This window comes from Morus notabilis, unplaced genomic scaffold, assembly GCF_000414095.1.
Source record: "Morus notabilis unplaced genomic scaffold, ASM41409v2 Scaffold199, whole genome shotgun sequence".
Taxonomy (NCBI): Eukaryota; Viridiplantae; Streptophyta; class Magnoliopsida; order Rosales; family Moraceae; genus Morus; species Morus notabilis.
In genome coordinates, this window is record NW_010366841.1 from 483576 (window position 1) to 500673 (window position 17098).

A 17098-nucleotide genomic window follows, 5' to 3' on the forward strand; every position below is an offset into this window, starting at 1 on the left:
AAAACTCACAAAACTAACATAAAACTCAAACACCCTTATTACAACTCATCTCCTCAAGAACCACAAATTTACATCCATAAATTCAAGCTTAAGGTTGGCTAGAAATTAATGGAGAAGAGTTTAAAAACTTACCCTTGAAGAACTCTCTCTCTCTCTTGAAAAGCTTTGAACTCCTCTAAGATTTGTTAATGGCTTGAAACTATAAGAGTATAAGGAAGTTTGAGAGGAATATTTCTACATATCAAACTTTACTAAAACATGAGAAAGAGAGGATTTAGAGTTTCTTTACCCTTGGAGGAATGCTTGACTAGTCTCCTCCTAGAATCCCTTGATCTCTTTATTCTTCTTCTATGGTTTGCTAGTGGCTCAAGATTGGGAGAGTGAGAGAAAATATTTGAGAGAGAATGGAGGAGTGTGGTATGGCCGGATTTTAGTGTGGGAAAAAGGAGAGGAGAAAAAATGAGGCTTATCCTATGATGGTTCCTTTTATAGGCAACTTAGAAATTATTTTTTTAACACCACCTCAACTCCCTCAATCAACCAAATTTTGGTTCAATTCCCCTAAATCATGGCCGGTTCTAGGTGGAGAAAAATTGAAGCAAATATGCCATGATTTCCCCTTCAACCACCACCATCACATCACACCTTAACTTGTAACCTTCTAGCACACTCAACTAGCCAAATTTTGGCTCTATTTTTCTATGCATGGCCGGCCAAAGTGGAGAAGGAGAGAGAGAAAAATATAACCCACCCCTTGTACTTTTATCCACTCTTTTAAGTTTCCTTTGAATCAGATAAAAATCATACTTACTATAAGGAGGTACTTAGCCGATAGGAATTCTAGTTTCTGACGGTTCCTTTTCTACTGCTTAATTACAGTTCAATATTAAATCCTCGACTACTTTGAGATCACATTAAATTCTTACTCGCGTAATATCTTGAACTGTTTAAAGTCTTGAAATTAATTCTAGACTGAACAAATTCTAAATTTAACTTTTCTGCATTCTATCTCGGGAATGACGTTGTTCTGACGGTGTCAACTCCTGAGCTCACATTGTACCCTTTTGTTATGGGTATTTATCTTGTGACTTTAACCTAGCTGTATGGCAATTAAGGATTTTCTCTTATTTAAAAATGTCAGTGCGTTTTTTTTACGCTGCTAACATCGTGCTATGCTTGGAGATTCTTGAAATTAAGATTCTCAAACCATACTTGTACTGAAAATTATTCCGCTTTAAAGTACGGCGGGAATTTATCGATCGAAAACATGAACTGAACATGAAATCTGCTACAGAATTTAGGAATACAGATATTAATTTCATAAATTCTTCAATCACATAATATTTTCTAGAAAAATCATTAACTTAAATACGTAAATTGTATTATTTAAAGTCTGAGATTTTCTCAGTCATTACAATTACTATCAGTAAACAGATTAGTCAATGATTTCCCAAAGCAAATTGAAGAAATTACTCAATCTTTTATTTAATCATTATTTGCTAATTTTTACTTAGTTTACCAAGTTTTAGTACAAATATCTGGATAAAATTAATTACGCTGAATTCAGTCCCATATAATATATTGAGAAAATTAAAAAATATATCCCCATAACTCACCACTTTATTCTGTGTCCTCCTTTTATAACTTTGCTAATTTTAAATTAATAGATAACACGAGAGAATGATTGTAGGAAGTTTTAAGTATTTAAGAAAGTGCATATTCTTAAAATTGGGAGTGGGACATTCCTCTAAGATTTGTTGGAATTCAAAATTTTTGTTGTTATTCAAGAAGGCTGTGGGTAGGATACAAATAACGAATTAGGGTATGCTTGGTTAAGGATTCTCTATGATTTAAACCATAATTATTAATTTCGTTATAGCGTTTTTCTCTTATAAAAAATTTAAAATTTAAAAATAAAAATTATAAATTATGATTTGAACTCATGAATTAAACATACATTTAGTTTTCTTGTTGCATTGAAAAAAAAAAAGATATATCTATATACCTACATATATTATATATATAAGATAATAATTTATGTGTTACTTCAGGTCTCTACATTTATTTCTTGCTATATATTTGCTAGTTTGCGCAAGCTAATTGTACCGACCTTAGCTCAGTTGGTAGAGCGGAGGACTGTAGTGAGTTATATCTGTCAGATATCCTTAGGTCCTGGTTCGAATCCGGCAGGTCGGATAGTTTGTTTTTGTTTTTCTTAAATTTTATTTCCCCAAGAAAAAGGGAATGTACTAAAATGTGTTGTTTTCCATGATATAAACGGAATTAGATAAAGAGATTTACATTAGTTTTTTTTGCTGAATGTTGTAAGAAAGTTATTGCTCCTATATATCTTCATAAATATTTACAGGTTATACCTAAAAAATACTGGAAAATATTTAAAACAATAATCAGTATTCACTGTTTAGGTTGCTGGTTCGAATCTTGCAGGGCGGACAGTTTGTTTTTGTTTTTGTTTTTTTTTAAATTTTATTTCCCCAAGAAAAAGGGAATGTACTAAAATGTGTTGCTTTCCATGATATAAACGGAATTAAATAAAGCTAAGGTTTACATTAGTTTTTTTTGCTGAATGTTGTAAGAAAGTTATTACTCCTATATATCTTCATAAATATTTACAAGTTATACCTAAAAAAACACTGGAAATATTTAAAACAATATTCAGTATTCATTGCTGATGATTAGAAGACAAAATACATGCCAGTTTTGCCAGGGGCGTTTTTTTTTTTTTTTGCCTTTTTTTTCTTTTTTGTGATGTGAAATACCATAGCACAATTTGCCCCATACAATAGACATGTGTTTGTACGTTTCTCTTTTTCTGCATTTCATGTGACCATCATATCGGCAGCAATTTAGTGATCAATACTCAAATACAAAATGGACACGATTTTGTCTTGTGCCTAATTTCTGCAGCCTTTTTGACGAGGATAAAACAAATTCCACTGAACCAAGAAAGGCAAAACATGTTATTGTCACTGCCCTGATCTTAACCAAGAAATGGACCACTGTGAGGAAAATCCCAGACACCCCAGCTCATGGTAGGCCCAATAATAACATTAATCGACTTATGTAACATTTTTTAGGACACTTTAGGCCACACACATTTAATCCTCCAATCCAATAATATTACTGGCGACCCAAGCTGTGGCAAAAACGGAGTTGTGGCCTTTCCATGTGAGCACCAACATATCTTCTTCCCTCTTCATGCCCCACCCACTTGCATGTTCATCAAGCAAATCCTTCACTTCCTTAACGGTGTCTTCCCAAAACGGAATGCTAAAGAAGCCGGCGTTCCTCATCCGTTGCGACGACGTGACACCTGACTCTAATCGCTCTATCCTTTGGAACCCTTCAAAACCTATGACGTTTTCGATCTTGTGACCGATGTCGGATTCATATTCGATCCTTTGGCAACTATCTTTCGGCAAGAAAGTCTCCAAAGCGTCAAAGGGAATCCATAGATAGTTGAAACAAGTCGCGATTCTCGACGTGAGGCTTGACGCATTTAGATCCGAGTCTTCGTCGACAACGACTACGATTCTTGGGTTGAGATCTCTAATCACGTTGAGGAAAGTGTCGCGCAAAGAGTTGAAATCATTAGCATCTTTACGCGGAGTAGTAGAACTTCCGATTTGCTGATGATCATCGGGCAAATATCGTAGCCAATTTTGGAAATTCACCACCAAAGCCTCATCGTCTTGGAGGTTTAGCGACGAAGGGTTTAGTTGACTTAAGAGGACTTCAAATTGAAACTTGTACAAATTACATTCTTCACTAGTAGTAATTAGTGTTGTTTCACTACTAGAGGAAGATGATGAGTTTCCAATCACGTTGAATTCAAAAGGGACGTTTTTAAACTTAGAAAAGTTCGCCAAACGGAGACCAACTTGTTCACATGAGACGTTGAGCAGAGGAGGGACTTGTGGCCTAAAAGATGGAACGGTGATTCTAAGCGAAGGAGGCCCTTCAGGCCTTTTAGCCAAGGCGTCAATCAAAGTAGGCCATTGCATACAATGCGTGATGCTAAAATCCAAGACATGAACCTTTTCATAACCTTGAACCGCCTTGAATATAACACTATTGGAAGCACAATATCCAAACCGGTGCCAAGGAATTAGATCAACATACCCGGCCAACTCGGTCACCGACATCAACCGCCTTCCAACGTCACCATTTCTCCTGAGGCTGTTCATCGCCGTGGGGCAAACCCTAGAGGCCCTCGAGATTAGTGCCCTTAGAAACCATGACGCGAGCCTTTGGTTGAGGTCGCCGACGGAGGAAGCGACGTTGTTGAGCACCCACATGATTTGTTGGGCCAAAGTGACGTCGTTTCTCTCTAGGGCACTCGCGCAGTGAAGCAAAAGCTTCTCTATACACCCGCCGTCGAGGCTTCCGAGCTGAGTACACCCGTTAAGCGTGCCGGCTAGCTCTAGAGAGCCTTCATGAGCGGTACTACTGTTGAAGAGATTATTAGGGCTTTGGAGAGAAAGAGACGTTGTGCTTCCTCTTGATTCAGTTTTCATGGCTGGAGGGAATTAAAAAGATGAGGGGAGAAAATTAGGGTTTTGTTGGTGATTGGCCAACGTGCATGAGGAATATCTGAAAGTTCAAAGGCCGGGAGAGAGAGAGAGGAGATTATGGAGAGGGAGAGTTAAATTTGGTTGATTTTTTGTGTTTGACACGTGTCTCCTTGATATTGGTCGATGGGATTGAAGAAGCTAGGGTTTTTTATCTTTTGTAGATGGAACTAATTAATTTCACTTTCAGAAAACATGAGGTCTTGGGTATTGGAAATCTCTTCATGGAAATCGCATTTTAAATATGTTTGTGTAATATTTGAGAGAGAGAGATAGAGAGTTGAGAGCTTTTGATCTGCCACTTGAAGAATGTATTAATATAAATACTAAGGGAGAGGTTTCTGTTGGACAAGTTATCCGGACACATTAATTAGCCGAAAGAAGACAAATAATAAAGTACTGATGAAAGGAAATTCGAGCTGGATAATAAAATGACAAAAGGAAAACTAGCTAGGCTTTTAAGAACTTGTAGTTTCGAGAGATTTTCTTCTTTGAATGATCTTTTCGGAACATCTTTGTCACTAGTGGCATACGTGTAAAAAATTTAAAGAATCAAAGTAAATTTTGTTTTAGGTGATAGGCTAATATAGAGTGTTAGCCTCCTTCATTTCATTAATTTAAATTTAAAATTTAAGTTTTTTTACAGTAAAAAGATATTAAAAACAGTCATATTTAATTTTTTTATTAAAGTAAAAAATTTTCACATAAAGTCACATCTCAATTCAAATTAAAAATTTAAATCAATAAATTAAACGGGTCCTTAAATTCTAATTTGTGTCCATTTAGTCAATTTTTGGAACATTTTTTTTTCTTTACCTCCGGCCTCAAGATCGGCAACTGCCCATGTATCAAGAAAACAGTAATTTGATCTTTCTTTTTTTGTTTTTTAGATATCGCTATCATTATCTTAATCACACAAAAAAAGGCGACCGAAAACAAAGAAAAGATTATGCTGTTCACTTTGCTAACTCAACAAAATTAATAATCGAAATGTATTGAATCTCTAAACCCAGAATTCAATACATTGAAAACAATTTATACGCCTATTAACCCAGAATTCTATATATGGAAAACAATTTATACGTCTACTAAGCACCAATTGAGCTAGCCTAGCTTAATTATGGCAAAGTTATCTCTTATTATAGAAAACAAAATAACTAGTAACAAAGGTTTGATCCGTTCATTTCACCGATTCAAATTTACAATTCGAATTTTGTTATAGTAAAAAGTTTTTAGAAACAATCACATTTAATATTTTTACTACAATAAAAAATTCTCACATAAAGTTACATCTCAACTCAAATTAAAAATTTAAATCAGCAAATTAAACTGGCCAAAAGTTAGTCGACCTAAAATTATTGTATATGATTATGAGTTTATGATTGGAAGTAAGGGCACTATTGCTGTTTGCTAAGGGGGCCCCACGGGGTATAGAAAGCAGCCGTACGCGTGCGTTCCCATGTTATGCATATTGCGAATTTAACAAGCTAAACTAGATAATTAGCATAGTACGGCAGGTAACAGACAATGTCCTTATCATATAATTTCCCAAATATGTGGTTCATGGTAATTGCTATCAGTACTACATAATTATGAATATAATCTCATCTTTCAAAATCAAATCATGATAAATTTACATATATGTATATATGTGTGTATATATATATATATACATATTATAAATCGCTTATTTGTTCTATTAGTTACAAAGCGCTACCAATATATACCCTTCCTTTCCTTCACGTGTATTTTGGTGATTATATATGTCATGGTCCGACTAGCTGTGTTGATTTATGATTAATGTTTAGCAGAGGGTTATAAAGAGTAGGTTGAAGAAGCTGTCTTAGCCGGCCAACTTTTTGTCGAATCTCTACTAATGAAGAGAGTTTTACGACAAAACACCCCAATTAGTATTTTAATTACTCTTTGGCTTTTATTTAGTTAATCAGAGTTTCATGGCTACCATTCATATGCTTCCAGTAAACGATATCTATGAGAGACCAACTTGGTGCCTTGTGCCATGTGATGCCACAGCATAAGACAAATTAGGCCTCTTCCCCACCATGGACAAATCAACTAATTAATTTATATTAATACATAAATATTTAAGTACTCTTGCTGATTGGGAACCATTGGTTCTTGTCTGATACTACAGTTATTCTCCCTACAGAAGTAATATATATATATATATATATATATATATATGTTTGTGTGTGTGTGTGTTATATAATAATAGCATGGATTTATGAGAAAGTTGCATCAAGATAGATGTGTGGAACCTGTTTGATGGGGCGTTATGTAAACTGAAAAGTGTTTTGTCTCTTATAGATGGAAATCCCAGAAAATGCTGTTTTAAATTCTCTTCTGTCGAGTTCACTTAGCTCTATTTGTATTGTTTCAATGTTTAAAACGGCCTAGTCATTATCTATATATGCAATTACAACCTACTATTACATTAATTAGATAAGTAAATAATTCGTGTTTCTACCAAAAAATGTAAATAATTAGTTGTAAATTCTAGGCCGGTACTCCCTTTCATTTTATCAAAGCCAGTGCAGAGATATCACAAATATATCAGTTAAGAGTTAATATTAATAACTAAATTGCTATATATGTCAAACTCAAGAGTATTAGATTGTCTTCATTATCTTGTTCCATTAGCTATCTCTCTATTATCTCTTCACTATTTGTTTGTCAATTCATCTAAATTTAGCAACTTGGTCACATAAATAGAAATATACTAAAAATATTTATGCAATTAATAAAGTATCAAATTAAATTAGAGGGACAACTAAAAAAGGAAAAATGAGACAACATGTTTGAACTCTTAGGACAATACTTCTCATCAAAGAAAGCAGGGAAAAAAAGAAAAGAAACGTTCTTTATCTTGGATTTGCTTTTATGTACCCTCTACATGTTCCTGCAAGATGGTGCTCTCATTAGAGTCGCCAATCTTATATTAGATGAATAGAACAATTAGCTAGTTAAGCTACGATATTACGTGGAAATTGGGTTTTCTAACAACTTTATAAGCTTTCATTTAAAAGGTCTACTTACTAAGTGGAGTGGCCCTCCTTATAAATTGATGTTTATGCTTGTGTGTTAAATGACGTGGGACTCGAGTTGCTTTTACACTTTGTAGGTAGTTGGGCGTGTCGACACTTCTCTACGAGGTCAACAGAGGGGGCCGGAGGGGGTGTTCACACTTTATTAGAATGCAACTGATTATCATTTCCTCCACACACTGCGTTCTGTAGTAGTATAGTACTACCTAGAAATATACGCAATAAACGACAATCAAGCTGATGAATCAACAGGACTACTTTCACCGATTTGCTCTTTAGCAGCAGAGATATTTTTCACTGTTTCTGAGCAAAAATATGCTTGTGAAAAGGAATAAAACAAGAGATCCCGCGGAAAGAAAACACTGAACAATAATGAATGTATATTTGTGTCCTTGCTGTTTGCGCTAAGAGAAATTACAAGAAAATAAAAATGAAAAGATCAGTGAAGGTGATAAAGATCTACAGGAGTACTAGATCTGACTTGAATTATCAGCGACATTTGCAGGAGTAATAGATACCTTCAGAACCATTCGTTACTTCACATGGAATTAGACATGTCTTTGTCATTTTTATAAACCAAGCCAATCCAATGAAAAACCTTGTATTTTGCGCTTTAGATTCTTTTACAAGTAAAAGGACGCTTTTACTATATGTTCCTCATGGAATTAGACATGTCTTTGTCATTTTTAGTTCCGTACTGTAATGTTAGCATGTTATAATTTACGTTGTTTGATTTATACAAGTACATAATGAACGTATAATTTGTTATATAACATCATTAATGACACGAGATTATGGTAATTGTGAAAGGAGAATCACGAAAAGAGTGACTCTATTATGAAAATTAGCTTATGCTACTTGATCATTTGATGAAAGTAGAAGGAAAAAGTATGTAACACGTACGAGAACTGTTGATATAAGCATGTAAACGTTTTAAATTGTTACCTATCATTAATGATCATACGAGGTTATAGTAATTGAGACGTGACATGAGAAAGAAAACAAAAGATATAGAGAGAATACGTATAATACACATATAATAAGTATATTCTCCTCAACTAAATAGATAGAGAGAATGAAAAGAACAACGCCGGAAAGCCCTGAACTCTATTTCTGTTTGTCGTTATATTGTGTGATTATTAAAAGCGGATAAGCACTAGTACAGTACTCCTGATAGGAATATTATATTATTACTTCGGATTTATGACTTAGAAAACGATATAATCAGTTGGCTAAAGAGAGCAGCACCTATGCCACCTAATTAGTCATGTAAAGCCATAAATAAGCTATACGTACATTAAGAATCCAAATCTTTGTATATCTTCTATACAAACATAGAGATTTTCACCCCATGCATATGGAAATTAAAGAAATTGAAAAATTAAAGCAATCATTTGCGTCAATAGGAACAAATTAGCGTGAATACAAATTTGAGAGTGTATGCGTATTTGATATTTAAATTTGTTCCATTACTAATCATGTCATCTTTAGTAAATGCTTTATCGGATTGAGCTTCGCCTGTTAGAATATGAACATTTTCGAGTCATGCAGCTAGAAATTACGAGAGATTCGTAGGTATATGTATAGTCATGTTTTAGGACAACTGCAAGACTCAACGGGTAGCTACACAAGCAAAAATAAAAATAAAAAATAAAAGCAGCGTAGTAGCTAGCATCTTCTTTTATCTCCGAGTTAAAGCTCACTACAAACGAATACGCCATAAGTTCGAACTGCACTCATGCCTCTCCCGCATCAAGTTGAATTCACCAGCCAAAAAAAAAAAAAAAAAAATTCCTAAACAGCGTACCAAATATGTCCGAAGAAGAATAGTAGAGCAATCAAAGCATGTCCAAAAGTAAACCAATCTCTTGGACTGCTGTAAAAAACACCATTGTATTTCAAAGTCGTATGCTCTAATTCAAAATAATTTCTGTAAGTCCGCAAGCATACGGTGTTAAGTTTTGATAGTAAAGAATGAATGAGTATCATCTCCACATGGATTAGGTATTAAATTGTCATTAAGTACCGTAATTATTGTAATTCAACTTTATTTAGGAATATGAACTAATTGAAATTAGAATAGAACAAGATCAAATATAAATATGAAAATAAAATAAAATATGAAACTCCTATGCACAAATGTACTAGGGACTTGACTTTACCATATCATTTCCATATTCATCCTATTTAGTTATTGCTAGCCAATTCCACTCAATTCATTAATCTTAGATTTTCGAAGTTAATTTCACTCCCTCTCTTAAGTGCCGAGCAAAATAATATGCAAAACTCAGTTAAATAATATCCCTATTAGCCTAACCGAATCAAGCACTATTAAGCAACCTAATTTTGATTATCCGAATTAATTGGCCTACCGAACTCAACTAACTCTAGGTTGTGTTTTCTCAAATCTAACATGTGAAAGTAACTCTCCCGAGCCTAAATCCACACACATATATCTCTCATCCATGAAAACACAAATTACAACAATTAACATAGAGAAACACAAATGAATTAAATGGAAATCAAACTAACAATTGACAAAATATTTAAAATATAGATCAAACAAGATTACATCAAGTCCTAGAATAATAATTTAGCTCAACATAGAGGAATCTATAACCAAAAATAAAATCTAAAAACTAAAAAGGAAATAAAGGGAGAAGGAAGAGCTATGTTGTAAGAATGATTTTTTTTAGCTTGAATCCACCATCTTCTTCAAGGATCTTCAATGAAATCATGAGATTTGAGCCTCCAAAGTTCCTTGTTCTCTAAGAATTTTGTGTCTCTTTTTCCTCTCTCTCTCCAACTTTGGGAAAATGAGTCTTCTCCCCTTTTATATTTTCTCCAAATCAACTCAAATTGATAGCATTTCGTGTCTGGGCACTGTAATAGATCAGTTTTTTGTTGCAATGCCGCTAAGGTTTTTGAAAAAACCCTAGCGAAACTGGTACAACCACTGTAGCGGGTGTGTGGTTTTCCTGCTTCGGGTAGGAAATCCGTTGCAGCGGATGGATTTTCCACTGCAGTGGGCGTGTGATTTTGATGAGGATTTTCGCCTTTATATGGCCGAATTTATGTTTGGTGTCTTCATGAAAGTTGTAGCTCTATCTCTTACCTTTCCAACGCCACCAAGATAAACTCATTTGGACTTTGGATGAGAGAGTTATGTCCCTAATATTTAAGTATGTTCCAAAGTAGAATTTTCGCTCATTTTATTCCATTTTAACTTTAACCTACAAAAATAAAATAAAAACACATTAAACTAATAAAAATGCTTGAAAACTTACAAATACTCGAGCTAAAAAGTACTTGATTTGTGTATAAAATACTCACTCATCAATTTCACCTAATTGAGCACGTCTAGCATTTTCACTACAACAAAAAAGGCCATTTGCGACGACATTTATCGTCACAAATAATACAATATTTGTGATGGCATGTCGTCGCAATTACTCCTCGTTAAATAAAATAATCATGTCATCGCTAATAACTTAAATGTCGTCGCAAATAATTTTAGAGCGTAAATTTCAATGGCGTGGATTTTTGCCGCCAAGGTAATCCATTTTTAGCGACGACAAGTCGTCGCAAATAATTTCATGTTATTTACGACGACATTTTCTCTTTGTCTTCGCAAATAATGTTTTTAAGATTTCACCAAAAACTAAATGAGGGAAAAATGATTATTTGCGATGACATTTTACATTTATTTGCTACGACATTTTACATTTATTTGCGACGACATTTGTCGTCGCAAATAATTTCATGTTATTTGCGACGACATTTTCTCTTTGTCATCGCAAATAATCTTTTTAAGATTTCACCAAAAACTAAACGCGGGAAAAATGATTATTTGCGACGACATTCTAAACTTATTTGCGACGACATTGTCGTCGCAAATAAGTCTGATCTAATATACCCTATCTTCTTCCTCTTCATTTTCCCCCAACGCTTTCTCTCTCTCTCTCCTGCTAAGTCTCTCTTTCTTTGCCTCTTCTTCCCCTCGCCGTCGCCGCCACCGCCCGTCGCCACCGGCCCTCTTCTCTTTCTCTTCCCTTCTCTTTTCTTCCCCTCTCCGGTCACCGCTGCCGCTCCCGCCGCCCCCCCCCCCCCCCGCCACTCCTCTCTCCTCTTCTCTCTCTCTCTTCCCTTCTCTCCCTTCTCTCCCTCTCTTCCCTTGTCTCCCTCTCTTCCATTCTCTCCCTCTCTTCCCTTGTCTCCCTCTCTTCCCTTCTCTCACTTTCTTCCCTTGCTTGCCGCCGCCGTCGCCAGCCAGATTCCGCCGCCGCCCCGCTGAATCGCCCATCGCCGCCTCACCGTTTGACGTTTACCGGTATGTTTTACACACTCTGGTAACTTTTTTATTGTTTTTATGTGTTTTGTTGAGTTGTTTGTAAAGTATTTGTATGACGTTAATTTAGAATTATTTTTGAACTAGTGGTTAATTTATTAATTTACATTATTTGTTAACATAATTAGATTTAATGCCGAGGAATGAAATTTTTTTGTGTATTTAAATATGTTACTCTAGATGTTAATAAAATGTTAATTTCGGTCATGTTAAATTATGTTTGATGTTTCAATTTGATGTAGGCGTTTGATTTTTCACCTTCGTCGCTGTTTGCCCGGTTCCTCCGACGTAATCCCGCTTCTTTCAGCCCCCGTTTAGTGGGTTTAAACTTTGTAAGTTTTTTATATTTATTGTACTTTTAGTTTAAAATTGTTGTAGTTTTTGGTTGTATGAATTTGGGATTATGATTTTGATATTTGAACTATGATTTTCTTATATTGTTGAAATTTAGTATATGTTTGTGATTCTTGTTATGGGTGGCACATCTTGCAGCTAAAGTGTGCCAAAATCTTTTAAAGTTATTTTTCTGCAGGTTTAGATTTTTGGATCATAAGAAAAATAAGCCGTTATGTTGCTGAAATTTAGTTAGAAGGTGTTAGAGTTAATGGCTAAATTGGAGCCCAACATCCAATTGATCGTCCAGAACTAGTTGACCTAGACGCTCCTCTGCCTCCTTCAGATGATGACTGTCCTGATGATGATTCAGATGCTAGCGATGCTGCAAACTTAGACGATTAGTTCCGTTATATGTACTTTTTTATTTTTCACTTTATTTAGACTTTTATATTTTTTTGAACATTATATATGCACTTCATGTAGTATTCATAATATATTTTATAAAATTATTTAGATTTACTGTTTTTAATATTAATTTATATTTCACTTTTAATGTATCTTGATAAATTCTATTCAGTATCTAACATAATAATGTTTAATTAAAAATATTAAAAATTAATTAATTGCCATTTTTTAAAAATTATAAAAAAAATAAATTTCGGTTTTTTGCGACGACTTTTTTAGACTTGTCGTCGTAAAAAAATAAGATTATTTGTGACGACAATTTGAAATGTCGTCGCAAAAAATCTTATTTGCGACGACATTCGGGTTTTTGCGACGACTTTTTTAGACTTGTCGTCGTAAAAAAATAAGATTATTTGTGACGACAATTTGAAATGTCGTCGCAAAAAATGATCATATCACGAGAATTTTGCAATGACGTATTAGCGACGCCTGTCGTCGCAAATACAGACTGTCGTCGTAAATACATTTACGACGACACTATGTCGTCGTAAAAAACGTTTTTGCGACAAATTATTTGCGACGACATGTCGTCGCAAAAAATCTTATTTGCGACGACATTCGGGTTTTTGCGACGACTTTTTGTCGTCGCAAAAACCCCTTTTTCTTGTAGTGTTTTTTTCACAATAACTGACTCCATTGAGTTTACCGCCATAGAACTCAATAATTATGCCTATTTGTTTGATACTACATTTCGATTATGCCCTTCTAAAAGGAACATCGGCTCTAACAATTTTGTCTCAATCTCCCAAAACAGCCATAAATGTTTCTAAAAAAAAAAAAGGTATACAACGTACATAAAATTCACGACCTTCTTTATCTTTAAAGATCAGCTATCTTAATTCACCTATAGCTATTCCATCCCCACTGTCCATCGTGCCCGCTAGCATATTCTTTGATCTCCGTACTAGGAAATCCACATCCCGCTCAACAGAAAAAACAAAGAAAGAGGGAAAAAAAAATACTTAATACCTAAATCCATCATTCTGGGAGGTACTACTATTGTAGTTGCTAGATAAAATTTTCAAACGGTTTGATATATTAATAATAGCAGTTCGTATTATGCGGTGTAAATTTTTTACATAAAACACTCACATATTAAACCGTTAAAAATTTATCTAACGATTAAAGTAATAAAGTTTCTATCTATAACAATAATACATGAAAAAAATAAAAAGATAATTCCTAGGATAAAAGCCCTGAATTTATTCCTTGTAGAGACAAAAATAAAAACAAACAAACAAGTACCTCGCTCTTCTTGATAGCCCCAAAATTCTTAAGCTGCGCCTTAATCGAATATAACAAATTTGAGTGAACCTACGTGAGGTTTTGGGTCATTCGTGTCAAACCCAGAGCTCAAAAGTTTAATTTTCTTTTATTTTTTTCATTATAATATAAGGGATCAGTCTAGTTATTCATTTTTAGGATCAATTAATAATAAAATTTTCCGAATTTGAATTCGAAACGTGGTGGGGAAACGTAATAATTCTTGAGCATGAAGTGTTCCCTGAGTGAAGAACAAAGCTTAAGTTGGAAAAGATCTTATAACCTTCACAAGCATGAGAGGTTGGCCTTGGTCTGTTACACATAAACAGTTTATATGTCTTGTCATCTTTCAAAAGCACATAAGTTCTTTGAGCCCATGAAAAAAAGTATAAAAATATATTTTAAAGTATATGAGTATGAATTTTTATCTTTTATTCTTAATTAATATTTTTAATTAAATAATTATATTAGTTAAAATGATAATGATTAAGAGTAAATTGTAGAAATTCAGATCCATACACTTTAAGAGTAAGTTTTAAATTTTTCTTTAAAAGAGTAACAATAAAAAAATAAAATTGGAAAATAAAAAGACGACTCAAACCCGCAAAAAGAACGCGGTTGAAATGTTTCAAAATATATAGATAAAATTGTTGAACTTACTCTTAGAGTGTACGAGTCTAGATTTTTATCATTTACTAATTAATACCCTTATGACTAACATAGTTATTTGACTATAAAAATATTAATCAAAAGTAAAGAATAAAAGTTTATACCTATGCACTCTAAAAGGTTTTTGTCTTCTTTCCCCAAATATATATAGATCTTGAAAGAAAAATCTTACAAATAACTCTTAAAAGTACATAAAACTTAAATTTTTAACTTTTGTTCTTGATTAATACTCTTTTTAATTAAATAATTATATTAATAAAAGGTATTAATTAAAAATAAAAAATAAAAACTTAGACTCGTGCATAACAATAGGCTTGTTCTTTTGGAGTTTAACTTGAGTATAATTCTTGAGTTGAATTTGAGTTATAATTTGAGTTGAACTTGTAACTTGAGTTTGTGTTTGATTGTGTACATTTGAGTTATGGTTTGAGATAAGAATCTTTTTGAGTTTGTGTTTGAGTGAGTCAAAACTTGAATTTGTATTTAGATAGTATTTTAATAAAAACTCAATGCTAATGAAAAATTTTAATAGGGTATATGGGTCGGGTTTTATTCGTCTTTTCGTTGTCAACGCATAGAAAAAAAATCATCTCAATCAGAATTAAAACGAAAAAGTTATATAGTATTTTTAAGAATAAAAAAAATATTATTCATTAATTTGAGTTCGAGTTTATGAACTCGAGTTGAAGGGGAAATTTGAACTTGAGTTTTAGTCCTAAACTCAAGTTTGAACTCGAGTTTAAACTTAAAAGAACATGAACTCAAATAAAGTTGTAACTCGAGTTGTATTTTTTTAAATTTTTCACTCAAAAAAACAAGCCCAATAAATTCAGCCATTTTCTCATCTTTGGAATCGTGCATAAACCAAATGGGCTAATGGCCCAGGCATACCAATAAATAGCAAACACACTGCAGATGCAGCTATCAACGACTTTGCTTTTTTATTTTTATTTTTATTTAAAAAAAAAACTGACTTTCAACACTTTGTTGCAACGTGCTCAATTAAGGTTCGGGAAGAAAAGGTATAATCGAACTAAGGAATATTAGGTATGTTCTTATGTCATGTTTACTTATTAGGGAGCGGAGAATAGAAAATGAGAAAATCAACCTCATATTTATTTATTTATTTTTATTTTAAAATGAGAATAAAAATGTGTAGGTCTTACACTAATTTAAGATTAAAGAATGAGATTGACACTCTTCACTCTCCACCGGATTGGCACTCTCAACCCTAATAATAAATATGAATTACGATTCTACTTTTAATTCTACTAATAAATTTGTGAATAGAAAAATTAAAATTAAAAAATTAAAATTAAAAATTAAAAAATTAAAAATGCATTAATTTATTTTCACTTTTTCGTATCTCTTTGCTCACTTCCTCTGATATTTTCTTCTCTTCAAAACATAGCATTGCATCCATAGCAACCAAGAGCATCCATTTTCTCTTCAAGGTGAGTCAATAACATAAATCACCGTGATTTTTTTTATTAAATCGCAAGTTTTTTTTATTTTTTTTATTTTTATTTTTATTTTATGTGTTTATTTGTTGAATTTGTGATCAAGCCATGTTTTGCCCCTTGATTGCACAACATCATTTCAAGGATTCGTGGAGATCCATACCATTACAATTTCTAATTACTAATTAAAAAAATCTAGGTGTGATTAGGTGTGTTTAAAAAAAATATAATTACTAATTAGTTATCCTAATATTTAGATAATTAGCATAATATACAATTTTTTTTTTTAAAGTTCAACACACAAAAATCTATTAAAATGATAGGTAAGTAAATTTATAACAATTTATTTCGATTCTGGGTGTAAGCAAACACATGAATGAGATTGAGACTGATTCCGACTCCAATTCTTAGAACCTAAGTAAACAGCTTATTCTGACTCCGATTCCTGACTCCAATTCCTGTCCACTCTAATTCATATCCACTTTGATTACATATAAGTAAATATGCCATTAATGGTGATTAATTCAAAAAAAATAAATGTTTCTTTTTCAGTTTGCTGAAAGATAATGGCTGATATTAGTCTTTAATAAACTTCTGTAGGCCTCGTGGAAGATTTCCTTGAAATACTTTTCCGTGGCTCTTTTATTGGTGTTTGAAACTTGAATTTCAAGTTGAGACATGATGGGGTCAATGAACAAAAGAAAAGGGACAATTGTAAAGTGCCCCGTTTGTTGTCACTACATATCTATAAAATCCTAATTGGTTATTGTGTTAGCGAAAATGTTACATCGTGATCCCACCCCTCTTTAGAGTTTTAAAATTTTACACAACTATAGAAAATAATCATAACCCAAAAGAAAAATAAAAAGAAAAGAGGTGCAATAATGTTGATTAAAATCC

General features: G+C 33.2%; 1 protein-coding gene and 1 non-coding gene across 2 annotated transcripts; one reads left to right on the forward strand and one right to left on the reverse strand.

Annotated features, from left to right (window-relative positions):
• Positions 1 to 2105: 2105 nt before the first annotated feature.
• TRNAY-GUA lies at positions 2106 to 2196 on the forward strand. The gene is given in 2 exon segments: positions 2106 to 2142; positions 2162 to 2196. It is a non-coding gene; the product is annotated as a tRNA-Tyr (tRNA).
• A 545-nt stretch (positions 2197 to 2741) lies between these two features.
• Positions 2742 to 4615, reverse strand: LOC21401273 (scarecrow-like protein 32). The gene has a single exon (XM_010111261.2). The coding sequence runs from the start codon at positions 4536 to 4538 to the stop codon at positions 3120 to 3122; it is 1419 nt and encodes a 472-aa protein (XP_010109563.1). The 5' UTR covers positions 4539 to 4615; the 3' UTR covers positions 2742 to 3119.
• Positions 4616 to 17098: the final 12483 nt, after the last annotated feature.